The 26,134-nt window shown below is 36.5% G+C and overlaps 1 protein-coding gene across 1 annotated transcript in view; it reads right to left on the bottom strand.

Moving 5' to 3' along the window:
* Window positions 1–15,363, bottom strand: part of Spink5 (serine peptidase inhibitor Kazal type 5) — a 59,901-nt gene extending 44,538 nt beyond the window's left edge. The window contains exons 1-5 of the mRNA XM_085833502.1: window positions 15,309–15,363; window positions 14,227–14,252; window positions 11,612–11,739; window positions 9,368–9,443; window positions 696–823 (exon numbers count right to left, since the gene is read on the bottom strand). Of these exons, the coding sequence (XP_085689628.1) occupies window positions 696–823; window positions 9,368–9,443; window positions 11,612–11,739; window positions 14,227–14,252; window positions 15,309–15,363 (413 nt within the window). The remainder of the gene's footprint in view (window positions 1–695; window positions 824–9,367; window positions 9,444–11,611; window positions 11,740–14,226; window positions 14,253–15,308) is intronic.
* Window positions 15,364–26,134: the final 10,771 nt, after the last annotated feature.

The raw sequence follows: 26,134 nt of genomic DNA, 5'->3' as shown, positions 1-26,134 counted from the left end.
AGAATCATTACGAGAAAAGGTTCAGAATCTCAAAGACTATTTCCCTATTACCTTCTCAAACATTTGCTATTGTGTTTCCAGAAACAAAAAACCAGTTCATTCAAGTTTGAAGCCATAAGAAAAGGCTCCAGAGCAGGTGTGCATCTTGTTGGTTAAGGAAAATTAACAACCAGAACAAGCTGTGAGGGTGGAGGAAGAACACAGGGAACAATGTAGGCCAGTGAGATGTGATATCTATCTGGCAAAGGAGTTCAAAATTCAAACTTCCATTTACATCCTATATAATTTTATAATCTCTTGATGATTTAAATATTATTTGATATGATAACATTCTATGCATAAAAGAAAACAATCAGAAATTAGTACATTGATAGATGAGAGAAGATAGATACACATGCTTGTGTGTGTGTGTGTGTGTGTGTGTGTTTAGCCTCTGTTTCCGTGTCTGCATTTGTATCTCCATGCCCTGTTTACCTAACAGAGGCTATGGTAACTGTCCAAAACTATTCCACTTGGGAGATTTTTGTAAGATATAAAATGTTTCACGGTGTACATTTCCCTCAAAGAGTAGTAAAAGAAACAGCGTATGAAGTTTGTTGGAGATTAACTCAAATCAAATGAATTATAAATAGTATAGGGAAGAAAACACATCACTTAGTTGCACAAACACTATGTCTGCTTTATAGGGTACTCACGCATTCTCAGCACACAGTTCACATCTGCTGCGGTATGTTTTCCCATCTGTGCCACAAACTGCAGAAGTGTCAGATGGACAGATGAAATCCCCATCTTTTCTTCTTTGTTTGAAACTCTCACAGTTCAACTGCAAGAGATATAGTCAAAGAATGTCAAAAAGTCAGGATATCTATTAGAAAAAGGTTAGTATTTCAAGCCCACAATATAACTCTGCAGGAAAAATAAATGTAGATATGGATGAGCTAATAAAATCACAGACAATGAAATGTGGTCTGAAGGCAGAGACAGGGTTATATTTGAAAAAGGGGAAATAGTTTTGGTACGGTCCCAGCATTTGTTGTTCAGGTGAGATAAGCAAAGCCCACATCAATCAAACTGAGCACACTGTATTCCAGCCAAATTCTGCCTTTAGTCTCAACAGAATGATAAATGGTCCTAGCAGATAATAGACATAGAAACTCTCTGTAAATTGTGAACTATAGGAAATGATTATGATACATTAAGTTTAAGCCAGATTTCCAGATTCTTAATTTTACTGCTACAACTGTATGGTCTGAGGCAGGTATTTTAACCGATCCATACTGAAGTGTCCTCACTTGCAAAATGGGTACAATTTTAAGAATTGTTGATGACTTGAGGGTATTTAAGTTGTTAATATAGGTGCAGTGACTAGGACAGTCTGATCACAAAAAGGTTTGGGATATTGTGGTTATTTAAAATGCTTTCTTGGGCTGGAGAGATGGCTCCACAGTTAGGAGCACTGGAGGTTCTTCCAAGGGGTCCGAGTTCAATTCCAAGCACCCACTGATAGCACACTACTGTCAATTAAGTCTGTTGTAGGGAGTTCCAACACCTTCACACAGATACACATGTAGGCGAAACATCAGTCCACACTAAAAAATGCTTTCTCTAATGACAACCAGCACAAGAGAACTACGTATCTTTCAAGGGTGCTGGCTGAAATCTCCAGGTCACTGCTGTCATAGAATGGCATATGTTTAAGGACAAATCTGGATGGTGACAAAACAACTATCCCTGGCAGTAACTGAAGACAAGTGTTCTGAGGTTGGATCTGCTATCCACTCACTTTACCTCTTTGAACCCCTTTCTTCATGTGAAAGATCAAAATTCAAAACCAGTCCACATTCCACATTCACGGAAATAATTCAAAGAAATAATTATGAAATATGATTTGGCCATAACTATTGTGATATAAGTTAACAAAGAATATGCAGTGTCATTTGAGTTTAATGTACATCCAAAACCAAACACATTTAACTAGAGTCTCCCACTGTCGATATCACATTGAGAATCAAGTTTTGGTACCTTTCAAATGTTTCAATAGTGTATATGGAACATATGATATATGCCAGTAATGATTTAGTGTGTCATAAAAACATAAAAAAGTGAACTTTTTACAATTATATACTGAATTTACCAGTCAAAGGATTACAACAGAGAGTTGTCCTAAAGGAAAAAAGATTGAAGTGGTAAGAAAAAGTATATCATGGTTCCACTAGCAAAATAAAAACAAAGTAACATATATGTTATTTTATTCACTTACTTTCTAAATTATTACAGAAGATTCATTGCTTATTTGAAAGACTTTGGGTAGTCAACTATTTTGTGAGATTGCATTGTAAACAGAGCTAGAATACTCTTTTACTGGGTCTATATGCTAACAGGAAGATCACAACAGAAAAAATTTTAGATTATGATACTTCAACAAAAATAAGTCAAAGACTTAAACACAGCTATAATGTACTTCACTTAAATATCAATTCACCAGAAATATCCTTCTCCAAAGACGATCTTTGTGATGAAATGACATTAGTGAGAAGAAGCCAGCCATTCCAGAGCTGACAGAAGAGCTAGAGCAGTAAGATTTGTCGTTGCTGGATCATGCTTTTCAAATAGCTAGAGAAAGAAAGTGTGGCTGCATCATTAAAAAACAAAACAAACAAAACAAACAAACAAACAAAAAAAAAACCCCCAAAACCAAGCAGGTGAGCAGTGATCTTTCTCTAAGATGTCATTCTTAGAGGGTGTGGAAACATCCATAGGAAATTATGGATCAAAGTGAACAACCAAAGCCATTGCCCTTCACCTGAAATACCAAGGGCAGCATACTAGGTCACAGGTGTTGGCTGAATGATGGCGGGGTGAATCAAAAGACCAGCTGTGAGGTGACAGGACAGGTGCAGGCATTTACTATTCCACCACCTTGTCCTCCAGACTCCAAGGTGAATCACATCTTATAGAAAAATACCTCTTCCCAAGGCTGACACTTAAGAGCTCATGGATGGATCCTGACCTGGAAGAAAGGCAGCAACCTGGGCTAGGTTCCAGAACTTTCAGCTCTTGCCCTCATTCCTTGTCCTGGCAAGGCACTTGCCAGGAGCTTGATCATGCACATTGTTAGCTTATTAGGAAGGAAATAAGACAGGGCGGCTATGGAATTTAATGTTTAAAATATGTGCATATCTCAGAACTAAGACAACGTTAAAGAAATACTATCTACTGAAAACCATAATTCAACTTAATTGAAACTGTCAGGATGAAGAGAAGACTAATTTATCAAAAGTGCAACATTCTTCAGAAAAATAAAAGATACTTTCAGTATGAAACAGGGTAATAGAATTCATTCAGAAACAAGCAGTATATAATAGAATGTTCACACTTAGAAAAGATTTAAATAGTAACAAATATAACAGTGTAAAGGAAAAAGTATCAAGATATGTACAAATAGATAATGAATTTTGAGCTGAAGTTCAGGCCAAAGGGACCTCCTCAAAGGCAATAGCAATGGAAACTTTTAAAATATAGAAGCCCCAGGAAAGCAAAGAAGTAACTTCACAAATTGGGAGGAAGGAGGAGCACAGGTGTCTGAGTAAGAAAGGAAAATTCATAGTCTGTGAAATGCTGCAAGGTCAGCACAGCCATAACAACAGAAAGCTAAATCTAGTTCATCTCAAATGTGTGGATGTATAGCATATTTTCAGAATATAAGCTGAGATAAAAGTTTACAATATGAAAGAAGACAGGCATCACTGACAGAGACAGATATTAGCTGTCATTATACACATTTGAACATATGGATTTTAGGATCAAGGCAATCATAATAGCATCAATGGCGAGTATGTTACAATTAAATGACTGCTGGTGGGACGTTAAGAAAAACACACTAATTTGGAAATAATTTTAAAAACTCAACATAATTAAGAAGAAAATCAAGTCCTACTGTAGTAGAAGTAACAGAGAAAAATGAATAAACCCACAAAGTAAAAGACACAGGGCTTGAGTCATTTAAAGTAATACCAAACCACATAATGATAGCAGGAAAAGATTAAAATTAAAAGGTTTGCTATGGTTAAATTCAATGTGTCGCGAGACAGCAGAAGAAATAATAAGCTAATAAGCTCAGTATTCCTAATAAGCTAACCAATGTGTGGAGAAATGGAGATAAGCATGGGTGAGAGATATCTGAATGCATTATATAAACACATAGACTAAGTTCAAAACAATTATAGAAAGCATTTTGCTAGTAGGCTACTTTATTGGAAAATACATTATAAAAATCAAACATAAATTGATTTCATGTTCCTTTTGCAAAGTTAGGTAAATAAAAAGTGATATGAAGATGTAAAAATGAATAAGGTATACAAATATTTAAAGTTAAATAAGAAAAAAATAAGACATAGGAATAGGCAGATAAAATGCAACAATCTTAATATGTAGGAGGCTAGAGTCTGGACGCATTATTAGTGAGGAATTAGATCATTATATAAAACAGAAATAGGAGGAGAGAAATGTGTGTACACTCATAGGCTCACTGTCTCCCAAATAATTCACAATATGTAATAACATTAGATAAACTGACAACTAGAATGAGAGTTTGAGTAAAGATTTAGAGAACTGCTTATCGGACTAAGCACAGGGATCCCAGTGGAGGAGTTAGGGGAAGGAATGGAGGAGCTGAAAGGGCCTTATCTGGCATCGGTTGGAGGGGAGGCCCTTGGTCTTGTGAAGGCTTGATGCCCCAGTGTAGAGGAATGCTAGGGCAGTGAGGCAGGAGTGGCTAGGTGTGTGTGGGGCACCTTCATAGAAGCAGAGGAAGAAGGAAAGGAATAGGGGCTTTTCAGAGGAGAAACTGGGAAAGAGGATAACATTTGAAATGTAAATAAATAAAACATCCAATTTTTAAAAAAGAAAAGAATGCCAGGGCCAAGAAGTGGGAGTGGGTGAGTAGGGGAGCAGGGCAAGGGGAGGGTACAGGGAACTTTCGGGATAGCATTTGAAGTGTAAATGAAGAAAATATCTAAAAAAAAAAAAAAATCAAAGCCGCACTGGCTGGGTTTTCTCTTACTGACAGTGAAAAACCCTAGCAATAACAATTAAAAGTGAAAAAAAAAAAAAGAAAAAGAAAATGATTAGTCTTTTAGATTGGTTTTGCAGGATACTAACAGAAACAAAATCAAACATTGCTATTTTATGTAACACAAGAAAGAACTATCAAAATAAATTATGCCTTAGATCACAAAGAAAAGGAAAGAGTTCCTAAATAGCTAGTATCATGTGGTCTATAGTTCCTAACCATATTTTATTAGATGTTAAGCCTAATATAACAGCACTCACTATAGTAGCAAACTAATAAAGTAGGATATTATGGTGGAGTAGAGGGTACTGTGGACCATTTCGTTAATAAAATGAAATGCCTGAGGTGAGACTCATGAGACTGTCCATCAGTAATGTTTTATTTGTACTTGTCTATTAACAAATGTTAGCACAGTTAGAGGATCATTTTTTATATTCTTGGTGGAATGTAAATTGATACAACGATTGTGAAAGTCATGATGTAGATTTTTCAAAAAACGAAAAATAGAGTACTGTATAGACCCAGCTGTAATGACTCTGTCCATATACCTGAAGGACTCCAGCTTAATGTACAGTGGAGATATTTGTGCGGTTATATTTGTTGTTGCACTATTCACAGCAGGTAAGAAACAGGATCGCCCTAGATGTACATCAACAGATGAACGGGTAAAGAAAATGTTTATAGGCACAGTGAGATTTTACTAAGCTGTCACAATGAAATAATCACATTTTCCAAAAATAAGAATGCAAGTGGGCACCATTATGTTAAGTGCTGTGTGTCTAAGTATTTTTTTGTGTATGTCTGTTATGTATGTGCATATGTGTCTGTGTGCATGTGTGTCTGTGTGAATGTATATCCGGATAATATCCGTATATACACATGTGAATGTGTCTATCTGTGTATGTTTCTGTATTTGTATATGTGTGTGTCTGCATCTGTATATGTCTGGGTATATCTGTGTGTGTGTGTGTTTGCATGTCTGTGTCTGTTTGTGTAAGTGTCTCTGTGTGCATACTTGTGTCTGTGTGTATCTGTGTGTTGGTGTGTGTGTGTGTCTGTGTATATGTATATGTATGTGTGTGTGTGTCTGTGTTTGTCTGTGTGTGTGTACATTTGTATTGATCTGTATGTCTCTCTGTGTGTATCTTTGTGTGATGGAAGTAGAAAGATGTGAGAGACAACTAAGACAACTTAAAAGATGGAAGAGGAAAGTGCAAACAGGTAAAACAATGATCCATATGTAGAATTAAGAAATCATAATGGTTCCTGTGACATAAAGGTAGAAGGTTCAGGTTCAGCGGGAAGGCTTGTTAGGAAAAGTGTAAAAAAGGACGAAGTAAAATGGTATATATGCTTGAAAATAGATCGTTTCATTTGGTAACTTTTAGTTCCTAGAAAACAATTGATACAATTGTCAGAAAACAAGATATTAATTTAAATAACAGTAGAGAAAAGAAATGAATGTTATAGATGACTTAAACAATAAAGAATATGAATGAAGAGTCCATATTTCCAGTATGAATACTAGAAGAGATGAAAAATAGAACTATAATTGGAAATAACTATACAAAATTAAGGTATATATATATAATTAGCATATCAAATCTATATGCTAATACAAATGAAAAATAAAATGGATGTATTATTACAAAAATATCAAATGCTAAGAATGATTAAATAAACATGTGAATCCATAAATACATAATCTAATTGATATATTAATCTATGAGAGAGAAAAGACACACATGTGAAGTTCAAAACACTTTAACTGACTTCATTGTTGTTTGCTCTCTCTCTCTCTCTCTCTCTCTCTCTCTCTCTCTCTCTCGTGTGTGTGTGTGTGTGTGTGTGTGTGTGAATGCAACTACACATGTGAGAGTCAGATCACATTCCATGAGCTAATTAGGCCACAGAACTGTCAAGAATATTTCCTTTACATTTTATGTTTTTGTCTCTCATTCCTATTACACATCTCTTGTCCCAGAAAATTTGCAAGTCTCTCTATTTTCTAAGCAGTTTCTCCCTGTTTTCATTAATTTAATTCCTTTATAATTTAAGAATAAATTTGATTTTGTTATATTCCATTTGTATTTTTAGGTGAGTTCCCAAATACCAAGTTTTATATTTTTAAAAATAATTTATTTGTAGTGAAACTGGGCTTGTTTCTTCTTCTTTCCTTTCAAGTTTTAACATGATTTTTTCAATATTTTGTATACATTTTAAACAACTATTTCAACTACAGTTGCCAAATTGAACAACTGAATGCATTCAGAGACATTTTTATTCATATTTTCATATATATTAAACTCATATTTTTATTTTCCTCATTCATATTTTAAAACTGCACATACTATTATAATATATTACAGAGATAAATGATTGTTATTGTCCCTTAAAGTTTTCATTTGCTCCAATTTCTCTTACTTTAATTGCACTAAATTTTTGAAATCTTGCTTCATATGATGGTTAGTGGTTGATATGTCTGCTTTGAAGATGCAGGTAGATGTTATTTGTAAGCCTAATCATCAAGCTAAAAGAATTAACATAGCAGACACAATTCCATCATTTTATATCTTAAGATTTCTACTTAAAATTTAGCAAATTGCATTTTACAGATGGAAACACACAAGAAGTAGTAGCCTTTTAAGATTGGGGTGTGTATGTGAATATATTTTGCTCATTTTTCTCATTTTCTTGTGTCTAATATTTTTGAACACTGTTGATCCTGTGAAGGCTTGATGCCCAGTGTAGAGGAATGCTAGAGTAGTGAGGCAGGAGTGGGTAGGTGGGTGGGGGGCACCTTCATAGAAGCAGGGTAATGAGAGATGGGACAAAAAGAACCGAAAAGTGGATATGCAGAATGGCCTTGTCTCAGAAGAGAAAATTGGACTTCTATGTAGCAAACATACCTTCTCAGTGTTCCTAACTTAAAAAGTAGTTCCTTTAATTATAGATGAAAGATGTACAGGTATTGGGTGGCTGAGTGGTTGACCTGGTATTGTTTTAAAAATGAGACTGACTGAGCCCAGGAGAAGAATTTAGTCAACTATGTTCATGGTGGAGGCTGAGTTTCTCAGACATTCCTGAGCAGCAATGCCAAGGAAGATGGTAGCTGGGCTAGACCATGTATGATACGGATAATTAGGGTGTGTCTACCTTGACTGATCATTTTAATTATATGTCAGAGCCAAAGGAGGAGGGAGAGAAGGATGAAATTAAAGAAAAAGCAACATGGAGAACTTGGAGGTGATGTGGTTGTCAGGTTAGCTGTTAACTAAAATTGTGGGATTTGGTAAGAGACATTTCTATCAATATGAAATGCTTTTATTTTATTTTAAAGCCGGGCATGGTGGCGCACGCCTTTAATCCCAGCACTCGGGAGGCAGAGGCAGGCGGATTTCTGAGTTCGAGGCCAGCCTGGTCTACAAAGTGAGCTCCAGGACAGCCAGAGGTATACAGAGAAACCCTGTCTCGAAAAACCAAATATATATATATAATATATTATATATATAATATATATTTTAAATTTTATTTTATTTTTAAAAATATATATATATATATATTTAAATTTTATTTTTGGATTTTTTCTATAATAAAATGCACTTTTCCAGTGAAATGGTTGTGGGATGCTCCTTATCTGTTCCGTGATTTCTGCCCCTCTTCTATTTTATGATTTGTTTTCCTTTGAACCATTGGAGACTGCACTCTTGCAAAATATTAACTTAAATCGCAATCAACAAAATAGACAGAAATGAGTCCAGTTGAATTATCAGAACACTCCAAGCATCATACAAGATAAATCAGAAATAAAAAATAAAAAAATAAATAACAAGGAAAATAAAAGGTAAAGAGAGCAGATTCAATGCCTGTTGACACATGTTAAACACTATGGCTAGCTTTTAAAATTTTAGTTGATAAAATAATGACACCCAGAGATACAGATTGGCCAGATTACACAGACAATAAGAGTTCTGAAATGTGTTATTATCTCTATTGTCCAAGAAAGGTTCTTACAGGAACTAGACAGACAAGGAGGTAAGAGAAATAGTCCGGGAAAGCTCACACCATCTGGCTTGCTCCACCTCTCAACACCTGGCAATGTTTTCAGAGTCGGGTCATGGGTTGGGCCTATGGACAAGCTGTACCAGATACTTAGCCCACCCTTGGACTAAGCTACATTCCCTCCCTTATAAGTGGTTGGCTTCACAACAGGTAATTAGCAAACAAACAGCTAATTCTAAATAGAGTCCAGTATCATCTCAGCAAACATGATTGGTTGACTCCAGATAGTCTCACCTTTGCTGGGGCAGTGGCCCTGTTGGCTCTTGACAAAACCCTCACATTCATGATCTTGGTAGATGCTCCTTGTTCTCTGAGCAAGAAAAAGAAATAATATAATTTGAAATTAAATTTGCTTTGCAACCTTTAGGAATAAAAACTTAGATGGTAATGCTCATCTTGAATGTTTTCTAGAGCCTAGTCTGACATGCCAGAGTGAAAATAGGTCCTTTATTGCATGAGAAATTCTGTAATCTCCACAATACTGGGAAAAGCGTTTCAAATATGAACTAGAATAGAGAAGATACATGGTGTTTAACCATATACCTGACCTCTGATACTTCCTGTAGCAAGATGACTATCTTGATACTCTAAACACGGTCTGTGTCATTATTTGCGACATTTGAAAGACTAGTTACATTGAATTACACAGCCCATTCTCATTTGAAAGTTAACTCTCTAGCAGTCTATAGTTCCTTCTTCCAAGTTAAGCCAACTACTTTACTACACAGGTAAAAAACAAAAATAACAATTTAACGAGCAACCGTATTAATATACTGTCTCATAAGTCTTAGAGCATTTCATTCTTGTTTAAAGTTATTTATCAGTTACATTGTATTCATAGATTTGGCTTCACATAACAAAAAGAGTTAGAATAGTTGATGATTCTCATGTAGCTTTCAAATGAATGAGAAAATATTATAATACATGCATGGCTTCCCCACACCTTAAGTCCTGTCCTGTCATTTTTCTTTATCCCTCAGTTTCTTCAGTAGAAGTAAAACATACTTTCAGTGCTTTTTATATCAACACTATTGAATATGTCACATTAAAACCTTGACTTATACTATCACAACTTTTGAAAAACCAGTTATAGGATAATTGTCTTAAATGCATAAGTTTAGCATGGTCTTGGTTTCAATGACGAATCTTGACAATATTTGGAAATTGAAGTTGGGATCCCTGTTAAGAAAACACATTAGAGACCTGCTGGTGTATGTCAGTCATACAGTCCTTGCCTAGCATTCCGGAAGCCCTAGGTTTAATTCCTAATAGCAGGAAAAATATCCAAAAAGCATCCCAAAAAGAATTGTGATACTCTGGTGTGAGCACTTAGAATTGATAACTCAAACCTTCTATTGCCTTCTGCTTGTCATTGAAGAGAAATAAATCAAGTTAAGAAACATTGGGCAAATGCTGAGGCATTGAGTAACATCCTGGTAAATTTCCAGTGTACTTATTATTTCTGAGCATGGCAGTGAAAGCTACAGTCAGATCTTTAGTCTACCGCACCCTGTGTAATCCTGGCAGATTCTCCCCTGGCACCCTAAATAGTCTAAATGCATTCTGCATAAATCTTTCTGCTGGCTGGCAACCACAAGGCGCCTCTGGTTTCCTCTTAGGGGAACTTCTTAGCCTCTCAGAAACAGCAAAATCAAGTCTTAACAGGCCCAAGGAATCTGACTTTAAGTTTTTTTATCTTAGAAGCAGAAGCTCAAAGTAGAACCGCATTCTGAGAAGACTACAGAGAGTGTTGGCTAAGATATTAACATAGGGCTCCCTGAAAGTCCTTTGAAATCCCATTGAGTGATCATTAAAATCATTCTATGTGGGTGGCAATTAACAAGTTTTATGTTATGGGAGGTGGCACAGGAGCCTGCTCAGCATGTGTATTTATTTTTCTAGGTTTGGAAAATTATGGAATTGAAAGAGAAATTAAGTTAAATTAAAATGGATGTTCACAGCCATCCATTGGACTGGGCACAGGGTCACCAAGGACCCTGAAGGAGCTAGAGAAAGGACCCAAGGAGCTGAAGAGGTTTTCAGACACATAGGAGGAACAACATTATGAACTAACCAGCACCCTCAGAACTCCCAGAGACTAAACCACTAACTAAAGAGTACACACGGTGGGACTTATGGCTCCAGCTGCATATGTCGCAGAGGATGGCCTAGTCAGTCATCAATGGGAGTAGAGGTCCTTGGTCCTGTGAAAACTCTATGCCCCTGTGTAGGGGAATACCAGGGCCAGGAAGTGGGAGTGGGTGGATTGGGGAGCAGGGGGAGGGGAGAGGGGTTAGGGAGAGGGGATAGGGGAGAGGGGTTAGGGAGTTTTCATAGGGGAAACCAGGACAGGGATAACATTTGAAATGTAAATAAAGAAAATATCTAATAAAAAACAAAACAAAACCATGTTCCCATTGCTTCAGAGACGAGTTAGTTGGTCATTTGAACATGTGGAAGGAAATGGAATTTACTCACAGTGCTCTTTTGCACAAGATGCATTCACTTTGGGAAATGATGTCATTGAGACTTTGAGAAGAATTGTTGCCTTTGGGACACGATAGTGTACCATTTTTCATCTGTGCTTGAAATTTTATGCATGGGTCCTGAAAGAAATATAGTTATATCATCTAAGCACTACAAACAACTTTGTTTAATAGAAAAAGAAGCTACTTGGTCAGTTCAAGCAACACATAAAAATAATAACTCTGGCTTGTCTGTTAGAAACAGGAAGCTCACCTAAAAAAAGCATTAATCTGATAGAAAAGGTATAGAAGGAGACAAAGGATCCTTGATGATCTTTCATGGATGCTACCAGTGACCTCAAAGAATCTTTGACATGTTATAAAAACTCAATAAGTAAAATAGTTTCATTTATTTTTCTTGTTATGGTGACAGCAGATATAGCAACAACAACAATAATAATAAGCTAAACTGATACATTAAATGCTAGCATATAGTAAAACAATAGCTAACTAGAATAAGAGAGGGTAGCTGAAGCACAGAGAGTAGGTGTATGAGCCTTGGACACTGCCAGGGGCCCCTACTATTTACTCTGAAATGTGTATTCCTTGTCAAATAGCAATATTAGCAGTTATTAAATATTTGCAGAGTTCCCAGATACTTGGTAAAAACAAGTTTCTATAACGATTCATTCTCTGGACAAGTTCCAGATCCTTTGGCACACCTTATACAGGGACTGACTTACTTCGGAGATAATGGAGATGAAGAGTCAGGGTTCTTTTCCCAAAGGCTTAGAACAGGCCAAGGCATGTTGAATTCCAATTTAACCTTTGGTCTACTACTATTACCTGTGCAACATCCTCAAAGACATATGATCCTCTTGATTTGGACTTCCTTTTGGAAAATGCCAATGGCCCTTCCTTATTGAGTTTACAAAAGAGTGTGGAGAGCATTTTAAAGATTAAAATCAACAGAAAAGAATGGAGAAACAGCCTCTTAAAAGAGAAGAATATGTGTTTTCATTCTTATGTTCAGCATGATTTATTGACAACCTGTTCTCTCTGTCACTCTGCCTTTCCTAGGGCTGAAGTTCATCTTAAAGCCAACAGTGTGTCTGTACAGTGGAAGTGAGCAGCCATTCTAAACAGTATCTTCACTATCAACTGAGAAAGTTTTCTAGGTCCTAGATCAACCTTGCCAAATTTGAAGTTAATACTTTCTTTTGATTTTGAAAAAAAAAACAAAAAACAAAAAACAAAACTATTTCCTACATGTTTTGATCAGAAGATAAGCAATAAAGATTTTGTTCCAATTATCAAATGCACCTCTTCCAAGGAACTGACCATAGGAGTCTACAGACTCTCAAAAAAATCTGTATAATAACGCAGACTGTCAACAATCATTCATTGTGAGGTTACTGTTAAATTCAGTACCACAATGAGTTAGTAAAATAGCAGAAGAATGATGGTCTGAGTAGCTCATAGAGACTGACGAGTTTCATTGTATCTAATCAACCTTTTTAAATAAGTTTGGAAGTTGAAACTACCTGCAGAATGATTAGTGAATAGTATCAGGGACCAGACCATTACTGGAAAATTTTGCTAAGGGTTTACTGCTAAAACATCTTTGATTGTTATCACAGCTCAGTGATCTCCTCTCAAAGAGAAGTAGCAATTTAACAGACTACCAGCTGGTCATGTCTAGATCTGGTGTCTGTTGCTACACATGCAATATTGCTTTAAAAAATAATCAATGGCATGCATAGCAGCCAATGGACAAAAATTAAATATGTACTTGACAAAGACACATCCTTTTCAATTATATTTCAAATAGATAAAAATGTATTTCTATACAAGATGATTCTTTTATTTCCCAATACTGGGACTATCACAGCTGGCTGATACCTTCCTGCATCCAGGACTCTGTCCTCATAGCTACTTCTACATGGGCTGCTGTAAGCTGCAAAGATCTCTTTTGGTTTTTGATTTTTCTTCCCATGCTTTCTCACCATATAAAACTCTGTGTGTTTAGTCCATTTAGAAATGGAGACAACCTTTATTTCTTGGAATATTCTGTATCTTACTCTTTTTCTTTCTAGTACTACTATTTAATATACCACATGTTAATTCAGAGGCATGGTTTTGATGTTTACTTTAAAATTCTCTGACAATTCAAAATAAAATTAGAAATACACTAGCCATTAAATAAATATTTATTTAATTGTGTGTGTGCGTGCATGCACATGTGCACATCATTTTTGCATAATAATTACCAGAAAATATGTGTTGAATCTTGACTTCTTCAACTGCTGAATGAAACAGTATTAATTCTTTTAGTTGATTTTTTGTATGCTTGCCTATGGTGTTTTAAAGCATCATTTTAGCATGGTGGGTTGCCTCTTGTAAACACCTTATATCAATAATATATTGAGAAGAAGAAAGAGAAACAGAGAAAGAGACAGGCAGAGAGAGAGACATAAGGAGAAATACTCATGTTAGATCCATAAAAAAACTTGTTTCTCTGTTTTTAACAGAAGCTATTCGTGCCTGCCAGTAACATGAAGGTGTTGGCCACAAATCAATTTCTTTAGGAAACTTAGAATAAATTCAATGACATTAAGCAGGACTGACCTGATTTACTTTCTCACCAGCAGCATCTGGGACAAAAATGCAGAAACCAAAGTTAAGAGAATGTAAAGTATATAATAAATTAGACATATTATTCATGTAATGGGGGGATCTTATTGCTTTACTGAAAGTATATTCTAAAACCACAAATTATATTGAATGTATTAAGATTTATGGTGGCCAATCAAATGAGTGCAGTGTACTAGGAGATGGTCACAAAGGTTCATTCACTTAGGAAGGTTCATCTACATTGGAAAATAATACTATAGTATAGTCCTACCAGATTATCTCCTTTCCCCAAAACTCATTGCATAGTAAAATATGTCATTCTTCCTTAAAAGGTGATAGCATACTGTGAAATACTTCATACTAAAGTAAATATAACTTAAAACGCCCAGGTAGTATGAAGTTGAAGACATCATTTGTTTATAATGATCCCAGTAGCTTATACCAAGGTCATGTGTTTTAAAAAGCACTTGTAGAAAGGAAAATTTATGTAGCCCATGTCATCCTAACAATCAAACACAAAATTAGAAAATTATTTTTTAGCTCACACAAAAATACTTCATCCTTCAGGTCCAACATTTTTACTCATTTTTAAGATAGTTTAGAAAGTTGTATATTTAAGTTTTTTAAGATAAACACATAAAACATTATTGTCTTAAAACAGGAATAGTCAATATAATTTATTTTTATATTTTACTAATTCATTTTTTAATATTCATTTATATATGTATTATCAAAGTACATGGATTATTGATATATACCAGTTTTAAGTGTCTCATATCTAAAAGTAGTGAAGACTGGATGCTTAATGAGGGGAAGGTACAGAATAATCCATTGGCTTTTCAGAACTAGTATAAAAATTGTTAGGAAGGCCTCTCAGAGTTAAAAGTTTAATTGTTCTCAAACTCCTTTCTGTTTTTAAAGATGGTTCAAGATTTTAAATCACACACACACACACACACACACACACACACACACACACACACACACATTTTCTAAGTGGAGTTAAGGAAGAAAAGTCCCTTCCCCAGGCTCTGAGCCGTGTGGTAACAAACTTCAGTTGTATGCAAATTGCTCACCTTGTGTGAGATAAAATGCCAGGGTCAGAAGCATTGGCACCGTGGCTGTCTTCATGCTGAAGATGATGTAAGTCGGTTACAGGACTGCTCTGTGCATTGCTCAGCTGGTGCTCTAAGACTGAACCCGTGAGATGCAGCTTACTTTTATACATACTGGTTGGTGACACACAGAACCAGTTGTTCAGGCTCATGTTAGACTCCTTAGAGAACACCAGTTTAGTTTCCAACTTGTGAGATCCTGCCAAGGTGTCGAATTTAAGCAGATAATATCTATTTCTGAAAGTAATATATTTTTATAATACCCATCCTCATAAGTCTAGAGAAAGAACCCTCCTAATGTTGATCATTTCTAATCCTATGTGAGTTCCCCTGTGATACCAGGCATGCTACTTCCTAGTCAAATATGCCTCTCTCTAATTGGCTTCCCTTCATAAGTGAGAGGGGGAAGAGAGAAGCAGACAGATTGGTTTTCCTACCCATCAGGAAAAAAAAAATAAGTAGAGATTTCTACATCTGGGAAAAGTTGTGTATAATGAGAGAACCTAGTGCTCCCATTGATTTTATCTACAAGAGTTCTGAAGTGTGACTTAATTGCCACACTGCAGCTACAAAGTTGGCATCCTTTTCAGTGTGCATATAGGTAAGAGCAGAAACTTTGTGAAAATAAGTCTTGTACATAACTACTTTTAAACGTTCTCGTAGGACTGCTGAAGTAGTCCCTTCATGAAGCACTTGCCTAACATGTGAGAGATGCTAATCTTCTTTCCTACCTAGAACCACAGAAATAAATCTCAATCAAAAGAACATGTTATCCTAACCAAATCCCACATTCCTCCGAAACATTAGAGATTCAAGATTGAACTTTCAATAACCCATGATATGAAAATTATGCTCTATGCTAAATAAATTGATTCTTTTATTACTTAGCCTTACTTCAATAAAAAATATAATAAGTAAGTAATTAGAGATTATAAATACATGAATATAACCTTTTTTCTAGTAATGTTGTTTCTTTGTTTCATTCTACAAGTAGTTCATTGTGCATACCAGCACTCCTTCCAGTGTTTACTTAGGTCTCTCAGCCAAAGGACATTTAAAAAAGTAACCGAAGCCAGAACCAAGTAGCTTGATTTCAGTAATTATCAGAGTTTCCATGTATACAGAAGAAAGTCCTGAAACCAAAGACTTTTTTATAATCTCTGCATGATCAAAATCCAAAACGCCAGATTTTTCTCCCTTTTCTCTCATGAAATAATTTATCAGTTTCAAAATAAATTTTAAAAGCTTTTATTATTTATTATTTTATGTACTTATTTGACTATTAATTTTGTAATAGTTTTTAATCACAATTCCATTGCTCAGTAAACTAGTGACTATGGAAAGCAAAGTCTATGTATTACTGTCACAGGTTAGAAAACCAAGGATTTCATCACTTAATGGAAGGAAAACGGGCAGGGAGGCAGGCAGTCTGTTTCTATTCCTGTCCGTGTGACGACAGCGCCATGGAAATGAACCAGCTTCGGAACAAGATCTCCCTGGGTCCAACAGTTGACTCACCAATTGCTCTGCTGCCTTGGGCAAGTCGCCTCTTTCCTCCGAGCCTGTTTCCTAGCATGTGAAGCAGAGCAAATCATGCATGTACCCTACACTTGTTCTAAGGCTCAAATGTTACCTGTGTACAGTGATGGTGCGTTTGTAGAACGTTACTGCTTTTCACGATACTGAGAATACACGGTGAGCTGGATAGCTAATGAGAGCTTGGCTCCCAGTAGATTCTCAAGCCCCTCCATCTTACAGTCAACCTGCTTGAACCTGGATCCCAGCAACAGTTACAACTTTCCTGCCCATTTACAATCCAAAGTTGAATTGAAATCAAAAGTATCCTTTTTATTTTATAATTGTGTTCATAAGGACACCCTTGTTTCTATTTAAAAAAAGCTTTTTTAAAAATTAAATTATTTTATTCATATTCCAAATATTTCCCCCTCCAAGTCCCCCCTCCCAGAGTTCTTTTTTAAAAAAAATTATTAGATATTTTCTCATTTACATTTCAAATAGAGTTCTTAATCCCATCCCAGGTGTCCCCTTTGCCTCTGAGAGGATGTTACCACACTACTCCACCCCCTCCTCCTCCACCCCTGACCTCACACAGGCCCCAGGATCTTCCTCTCCTGGGGCATCAAGTCTTTACTGGATTAGGCATATCCTCTCCCACTGAGGCCAGAAAAGAACTTCCTTGCCTGTAAAAGCCTTTTAAATATTGATGTAAAATTACGAATATATTTTATTTTGTGTCTGCCAAATCAGACCACCTGAAATCTGTGTTTGCTGGTAGGCAAGTTAATACTATACAATAGAGTCAGTGACTATAAAATGCTCTGATGATCCCAACACTAGATCAGATGAAGACTATTCCCAGGGGTGGATTTAGAACCAGTCAGGAAAAAACAAAAGAGCCAACAGGTGAGTCTCTCTTTTAAGAATCTCTGCTATGAGGAAACATGAAGGAGGTGGAGTCCTCCCTCCTGGCAAAATGCTCATCACTGACAGCCAGGGCCTCCACTCCCAGGAGGAGAACACCCAGTTCCCCAAATACTGAAAGATCCCATTAGCTGCCCCCGCCACCAAGGCTTTCTCTTCAGTTCACTTCAGGAACCTTGCAAAGCTGGAGATGATGAATCACAGGTTCTGTCGTTCATCCACTGTTTCTTAAAATCACAGCTATTAAATCAAAGTGGAGATTGAAGCCGAGTTCAGATCACTGCTAGGTTACCAAAGACTATTTCTCAAATTCACAATTCCATCCTTGTTTTCTGAGCATCCAGTTTACTCATCACAGACAGAGAATTATTTCCTCTTTCTAGAAAGGAAAAGGATTGGATGAAAAAAGCTGTGACCTGTCCGGTCCTGTTCATTTGTCAGCCACATTCAAATCTGAACCCACATGACACACAGAGAGAGAAAAATCATTTTAATAGAACAGCAATATCCTTGGAGACGATGAACATTTCTAGACACCAAAGTTAGTTTTTTCTTTTTCCATGCATTGAGATACTTGATATTTTTAGTGATTAATTAACAGCTATGCTATAACTCCCCAGATTTCACGATGATCTTCCACTTATTACTCCATTGGTTTGATTCCTTTGTTGGTTCTCTGTGATTTTATCCTCTCTTCTCTCTCTTCTCTTCTCTCTCTCTCTCTCTCTCTCTCTCTCTCTCTCTCTCTCACACACACACACACAATTATATGTCTCAACAGTCAAATAGACAACGATGATGAAAATAAATATGCTGGCTTTGCTTTCTGTTGTTCGAGAAGACACTAAGTTAACTGGGACAGAAAAGAGTTTGTTCAGCTTACATGCTCTATCACGGGCCACTGGGAAGGAAAGTGAGAATTGGAATGTAGAAAGAGAACTGAAGCAGAGGTCATGCAAGAATGCTGCTTAGTGATTTGTTGTCTGAAGCCTCCTCAGCTTGCTTCCACATCCGACCCTAGACACCTACCCAGGGGTAGTATTGTCCAGAGTAGGTTGCCCTCCCCTATCAATCATTAATCAAGAAAATTCCCCACAGACTTACCCATATACAATCTGATGAATGCAGTCCCTCAATTAAGGTTCCTTTTTTCTTCCCCAGATGAGTGTTGCATATGTTAAGTTGGAAACACACACACACAATCCAGACCAAACTAAACCAAAGAAAAAAGCAGTTCCAGTGTAAACGTCTTCCTACAGGGTCACCCTCCTCCTCAGCTTCTTTCACCCTTTCCCTAATTCAACCACAGTGGTCAGCAGCTTCTGTTCATTAGCTGGGTGCAAATATCTGCATCTGACTCTTTCAGCTGCTTGTTAGGTCTTCTGGAATTCGGTCATGCTAGGTCCCTTTTTGTGAGCACTCCATGGCCTCAGTAATAGAGTCAGGCCTTGGAACCTCCCCTTGAGCTGGATCCCACTTTGGGCCTCTTGCTGGATCTTCTTTTCCTCAGGTTCTTCTCCATTTCCATCCCTGTAATTCTTTCAGACAGGAACAATTGTGGGTGAATATTTTGAATATTTGATGTCCTGTCTTCCTGCTGGAGGTAGACTCTATAAGTTCCCTCTTCCTATTGTTGGACATTTCATGTAAAGTCCCTCCCTTTGAGTCCTGAGAATCTCTCACCTCCCAAGTCTCTGGTACATTCTGGAGGGACTCCCAACCTCCTACCTCCTGAAGTTGTCTGTTTCCATTCTTTCTGTTGGGCCTCAGGGCTTCAGTCCTTTTCCCTCATCAATATCATATCAGGTTCCCCTCTTTCATACAATGTATTTGGATCTTATTCATCTCCTCTTCCAAATCATCCATCATCCTACTGATTTCTTCACCCATCTCCTTTCTTCCCCAACTTTTTAAAAGCTAATTGTCTTTTTTAAGCTAATTGAGTCCAATTACTTTTAGGCATGTGGCCTGTCGTGGAGTGTAGACCATATACTTGTTGTCTCACCACTAATGAAAACTAAGTTTCCTTCTCCTAACAGCTATCAAACATGAACAGTTATTGAGGTATAGATGGGAAATCTTTCCCTCTCCCTGTCTCTATGCTGAAATTCTGTCTTGCTTGAATTTGTGCAGACATTGTGCATGCTGTCACAATGTCTGTGTGTTCATATGCTCATTTAACCTGTTGTGTCTGGAAAACATTGTTTCCTTGAAGTCATCCAGAACCTCTGGATTTTACCATCTTTGTACCATCTCTTTTACATAAATCCCTGAGCATTAAGGGTGTGGTGTGGTACAGACATCTCATTTATGTCTGAACATTCAGAGTCTCTTATTCTATGCAGAATTCCCAGTTGTCAGTCTCTTCATTAATTGTCCACTGGGGGTGGGGGGAAGAGTCTCAGTTGAGGGTTGATCAATGCTAATAAATGGTATAGTGATACATCATCAGGAATTGTTTTACTGTTATGTAATCAAGCAGAAGGATGGTAGCAGGTGCTTTTCTAGGGCCCATGACCTATCTCATCAGAGGTTCTTGGCTTTGTTGACAGAATTTGTATGTGTTCCATTTTTGAAGTACTGTACTTTCAACTTTTATGAATTTCTTGGGACCCCAAAAATTATGAGTTAAGGATTATCTACATTTCATAATAGATCTTTGAAGACAAAATAAAATACTTATTTTTTTTTTACTTCTTCATTCCTTTCTCCTATAATTCTATTATTTTCTCTATGTATTTTATATTTTGGCACTTCTTTGGGAAAGACACCAACTGGAATATAGTCTTTACTTAACTTCTTATCTAGAATGCTTAATTAACAATCCACCTCACTCCCTCTTTGAGAATTCCTTTCTGTTTACATGGAAAGACTCAGAATGAAAGAGATAAGAATCTATTTGTATCTAAGAATGGAATAAATTGTTTGTTTAGTGAATATATAGACTGCTATTTATAGATATAATTATTGCTTTTATTAGATTAGGGTTAAGAAAACAAGGTAGACTCATGTCTATTTTTAATGCAGTAAGTATTACATGTGGGTTTGCAATGCATTGCTCTTAAATACAATATCCAACTTCTCCCTACAGTTACTATTGCTAGAATCTCCTCAGTATCCATAATGTGAAATTTTTATAAATTCCAATGACTCCTAGGATTTATTTCTATAATCTAGACACAAAAGTTTGAGGAGTTATCTTCTTTAAGACAAACAATAACATAATACCTTAACTAGGGCACACTACATAAGTAGTGAATAGCAGTAAAAGAAACTGTATAGTGGGCTGGGGAGATGGCTCAGCAGTTAAGAGCACTGACTGCTCTTCCAGAGGTCCTGAGTTCAAATCCCAGCAACCACATTGTGGCTCAAAACCATCTGTAATGAGATCTGATACCCTCTATTGCTGTGTCTGAAGACAGCTACAGTGTACTTATATAATAAATAAATAAATCATTTTTTTAAAAGAAAGAAACTGTATAGTGTCTGTGTGTGCGCGCGCGTGCTGTTAGCAAGAATAAAAACACAGTTACAAACAATATTAGGGTGCCTGGAGATCAGTTAGGAGAATTGGCTGCTCATATAATTTTGTTCCATTTTACAAGGAACTGTAGTTTGTTGTTGTCCTATAACTTTCTAAGATAATTTGATTCATATGTAGTTGTCTTTTCAATCATGACAAAACCCCCCAGAATCCATCCTCCTAAGCATTGTGGACATACTTATCATCTTTTACTACACTGAGCATCCATTGTAACTGGTTCTGCACAAATAGGTATAAAATATTTGGAACTTGGCATCTGAAAATCATGCATGCTGGGTCCAGCATGGCTTAATTAAGGGGAGTACCTGCCTCTGGAGCATTGCCAGGCCATTGATCTTGACCTGTGTTGATGACTGCTGTTGCCCTGAAGCTGATCTGCTGTTTCTTTTATTCTACTTTCAATCTCTCTTTTTGGGGAATATTCCTTCCCTCATTTCACCGAGCTAATCACTCCATCACAAAGGAAACAAATGCAGTTCTCAGGAATGAGGAATGTAAGTGGTCATAAGCCTGTGGAGGTCAAGTTAGGGGCCTTCTCCTTAGCCTTTAGGGCCATGGGAAAAGATCTAACAGTATAACCACAGAGACCATATTAGCCTACATGGTCCTTCATAGAAACTTCATTGTGTGATTTGGCCTTGAACTTGGAATTATTAGGAGATACATGTACCCTCCGGTCCAACGATTGTTGCATAAATTAGTCAGGGTGAACTTGAGGACAACAAGGAAGGAAAATTAAAGTCATCTCTGGAAGAAAAGGCATGGATAGGAAAAGAAGAAATTTATATATATATAAAAAGAAAACCAAGCAAATGATAGATGGGTTTATTTTGTGGGAAAAAGGTTTGTATCTAGAAACAAATAGAATTAGAAAGAGAATACCTGAGGCTATGGAATTGCTAGGATGAGGAAACAAGGACTAGAGTATAAGAGGTGATGTATAACCATATAAAAGGTTAGTATTTCATTCTGGCTCCTTCAGGAGTTGGAGATGACAGTGCCTAGAGAGATATTAGCAAGTGCTAGCTGCCTTACTTACATAAATATTAAAACTTTGTAAGAAAGCATTTTAACTGTACTAGTCTGTCACCTTTCTATTCTTACATAAAAAAAAAAGTTACTAATGACTGCTGTCTGCTGTACTAGAAAACCACAAGAACTGTGCCCAGCTACCTGTGAAGAACAAGCTGTGTAAAAACTATAAGGAAATGTGCTTTCACTTTGTGTTTAGTTTCTATTTTAAGGCAGAAGAGGTTGGAACTAATGATCTGAAATTCATGAACTTTATGCACATTTAAGGATTTAAAAAAACATTTTTTAAACAATGTTTAAAGCCTTGATGTTGTAGTTTTAGTAAATAAAAGACTAGGTTCAGGCTCTCTGGTCAGGAGAAGGCAAAAGAATGAGAATAATGAAAAGTGAAGAAAGGAGAAGAAGGAAGAATGATGAACATCCTTGGACAAAGAGGAAGACTTGAACTGACAGTTGCATCCACTGCTGACTCTGAGTCATTATTGAATCAGCACAGTTCCCATTCCCCCTTTCTCAGGATCTGCCTCATGTTGAGGGATCTCAGCTAGTGGTGCCTGAATAGAAACATGAAGTAAGGGAAGATAAGTATATATTGAGCATAGGTACAATGCCTTTCATTCTCAGCATTCTTTAGTGTCAGTTAATCATGCACATGATGTGCTTTGTAAAACTTATGTTCATCACATTATCTTATATTATTCTTCCATTCTTGTAAAAAAAAGAATTAATGGGAAATATAGAATTGAATACAATCCTGAAAATGAAATTCTGCTTTATAATAAAAAGTTTCTATAAATAATAGTTTATTTGGTTTCAGTTGCTTTTAGAAAGAAGGTCAAGTGTTTGATGTATAACTATGATTCAAGGGCTCAGAAAGCTGAGGAAAGGAGATCATAAGTCTGAGAGCAATTTGGGGCTGTGCAGTGTGAGTCAGTGAGATATCTCAAAATGTAATTGAATAAAATAAAATCTAACCTAAAGGGAATGTGTTTCTGTTACCAGTGACAGATAATACCTGTATGGCTCATATGAATTCACTATGAAATTCATTTATAGAGCTTTAGGCTTCAAAATTAAGAATGAGGGGCTGGAATTAGGGAGTAGTGCCTGTTTAAAATAAACTACCCAGTAGTTGCAGGTTCTCCTTCAAGATCCATGACTTCACTAGTCCTGGGGCATGATGTCTTTCCTGTTGAATGTGTTTCAAGGCCAATTACAGAGCTGTTGGATACAATCAAGGTAGAGGTCCCATTGTGGCAGCATTATGGGTGTCTTGACATGCTAGTAGTAATTGCTGTAGTTCATAGGCATCATACCTGAGTAAGACTTTTGGTTATTTCCCTTCTTTGGAAGCTTTTGGTACCATGAAAGCTAATTCTCATGGAGAAGACACTCAGGTCAGTTCTGATGCAGAGGTCTACAGACCCTGTTTCGGAAGTGCATGGCATCTTCAAGGATAGAAACCTAATTTACAACCCTTGGGACAACCAAGGGTGATATCAATAGACTATAATGTTTTGAGCATCTTTTGGACAACCTGGACTAACAACATAAAAGAGGGCATGCTGTGGCTTTTGCTAGATGTGCTTTGGATTTTGTAGGAAGCATTGTCAACTCAAATGGGAAATTTTCATTTGAATTACATATGTATATTTAAGTACAGACTTCCGTGTATTATGTGTATTTTAGGTAAATAGTAGTATTATTTCTTATGACTTTTTCAGACATCTTTACTAGGATCTACAACTCAGCATTTTAAAAACTTTTTTATTGATTCTTTTTGAGTTTCACATCACGTGCTCCAGTTCCACTCATCTCCCCATCCCCTCATATCTGCCATTTGCCCTTGCAACTTCCTTCCAAAATAAAACACACAAAACACCAACAACAACCCAAACAAAAACAAAACATAGAAAACATCTCATTGTGGATGCTGTAGTGTTTCATAGTGTGTCCAAGAGTACATCCCTCTGTCCATGCATCGCCACTGACAAATGTTTATTACAGTGAGTCAATCGTCTGGTTCAAGATCTCTGGCTTCTGTGACTCCATCAATATTGGATCCTAATTGGGAATCCTTCCAGTTATCCTGTTGTTGCCTTGTGTCATGGAGATCCTGCAGTTCCCTTTCAGCTGGACTGGCCTTTTCCCAACCATTTGCAGATGACATAGATTTGCACATCTCAGAGCCCTAACTATGGTCCTGAGTGGTAACAGAGCTGGTCAGCCCACTGGCTTTTCTTTATTTGTACCACCAGGGTGAGTTATACACACTCACTCCTCCAGATACAGCTCCATTCTGTTGCCTAGTCAAGGGGCCCGCTCTTCCAAGAGCTACATCCTGGGAGGGGCTGGGCTAGCTCTTCGGCTCTTAGAGCCTCAGGTCTGGCTCATCTGTACCCCAGCGCTAGGGTCAGCTCTGCTGTAGTATCCAGGTGAAGAGCAGGACTAGATTTTCTGAGTGATGCAGTTGGTGGCAACTCTGCATTTTAATTGTGTTTCTTTGTAATAGTTTATTGCTACAGTTGTTGCAAAGAGAAGTTTCATTGAGGGGTGAGGACTACACTTGACTATGGGTATAAAGAGATCATTGCCAGGACCTTTTGTAGAGGATGGGAGAGCAATATATATATATATATATATATATATATATATATATATATATATTCAGCCCCCTTCTTCAATTATACTCAAAAGCAAACTCCTGTTAGTGCTGGAAAGCAACTAAAAGGGAGCATCTACGTTCTAAGCAGATACAAAGAAGTTATTGTAGGAAGTCAAAAATATAAAATATACATGTTTTTCTTTTTCTCTTAGAAAAACAGAAGTTATTTTATGAAGAAAAGTAATAAAAATGTATACTAGATAATTTAAGTACTTTTTATAGTTACTAGAGTTAATGAGATGTTCTTTGATTTATTATTTTTTGTCTAGCATGCATATATTTTGTTACAGAGCAATATGTAATCATAGAATAACTTGTTGAACAGATAATTTATTTTATTTTTCAATTTTAAAATTATTTGATCACTTCATACATTTGTATAATGAAGTTAAATATTTTAAACCAGACTGAATAATTTTCCTCATAATGTGTTTTTATTTCTATTTACTGGGAAAGGGAATAATAAATTGTTTAAAACATAAAGATAACTACATTATAGATCAACATTCCTATATAAGCAAAGAGCATTGAAAAACAAGATCCTGTATTTATGTAATTTCTTTTATTTCTAACATTTGTGAGTTATTAAACCATATAAATGTCAGATGTATGTATGTATATATATATGCATGTATATACATATGTATATACCATTTATATGCAGAAATTATATTTTATACAAAGGTTCTTCAGTTAATGACAGGGATATATTTTAACAAACCTATTATCAATTGAAATGATCACATGTCAATAATATATTTAATGCTCATGATGTAACTGAATTCCAAAGTCTGCTCAAGAAGCTGAACTCCAGAAATTCAAATAACCCCATTAAAAAATGGGTACAGAGCTAAACAAAGAATTTTCAACTGAGGAATACCAAAGGGCTGAGAAACACTTGAAAAAATGTTCAACATCCTTAATCATCAGGGAAAGGCAAATCAAAAACAACCCAGAGATTCCACCTCACACCAGTCAGAATGGCTTGGATCAAAAATTTAGGTGACAGCAGATGCTGGCAAGGATGTGGAAAAAGAACATTCCTCCATTGCTGGTGGGATTGCAAGCTGGTGCAACCACTCTGGAAATCAGTTTGGCAGTTCC

This window comes from Mus caroli, unplaced genomic scaffold (assembly GCF_978045245.1).
Source record: "Mus caroli unplaced genomic scaffold, Mus_caroli_1 scaffold_19, whole genome shotgun sequence".
Taxonomy (NCBI): domain Eukaryota; kingdom Metazoa; phylum Chordata; class Mammalia; order Rodentia; family Muridae; genus Mus; species Mus caroli.
Note: the sequence above shows the minus strand (reverse complement) of the source record. Positions and strands in the feature narration are given on the sequence as shown.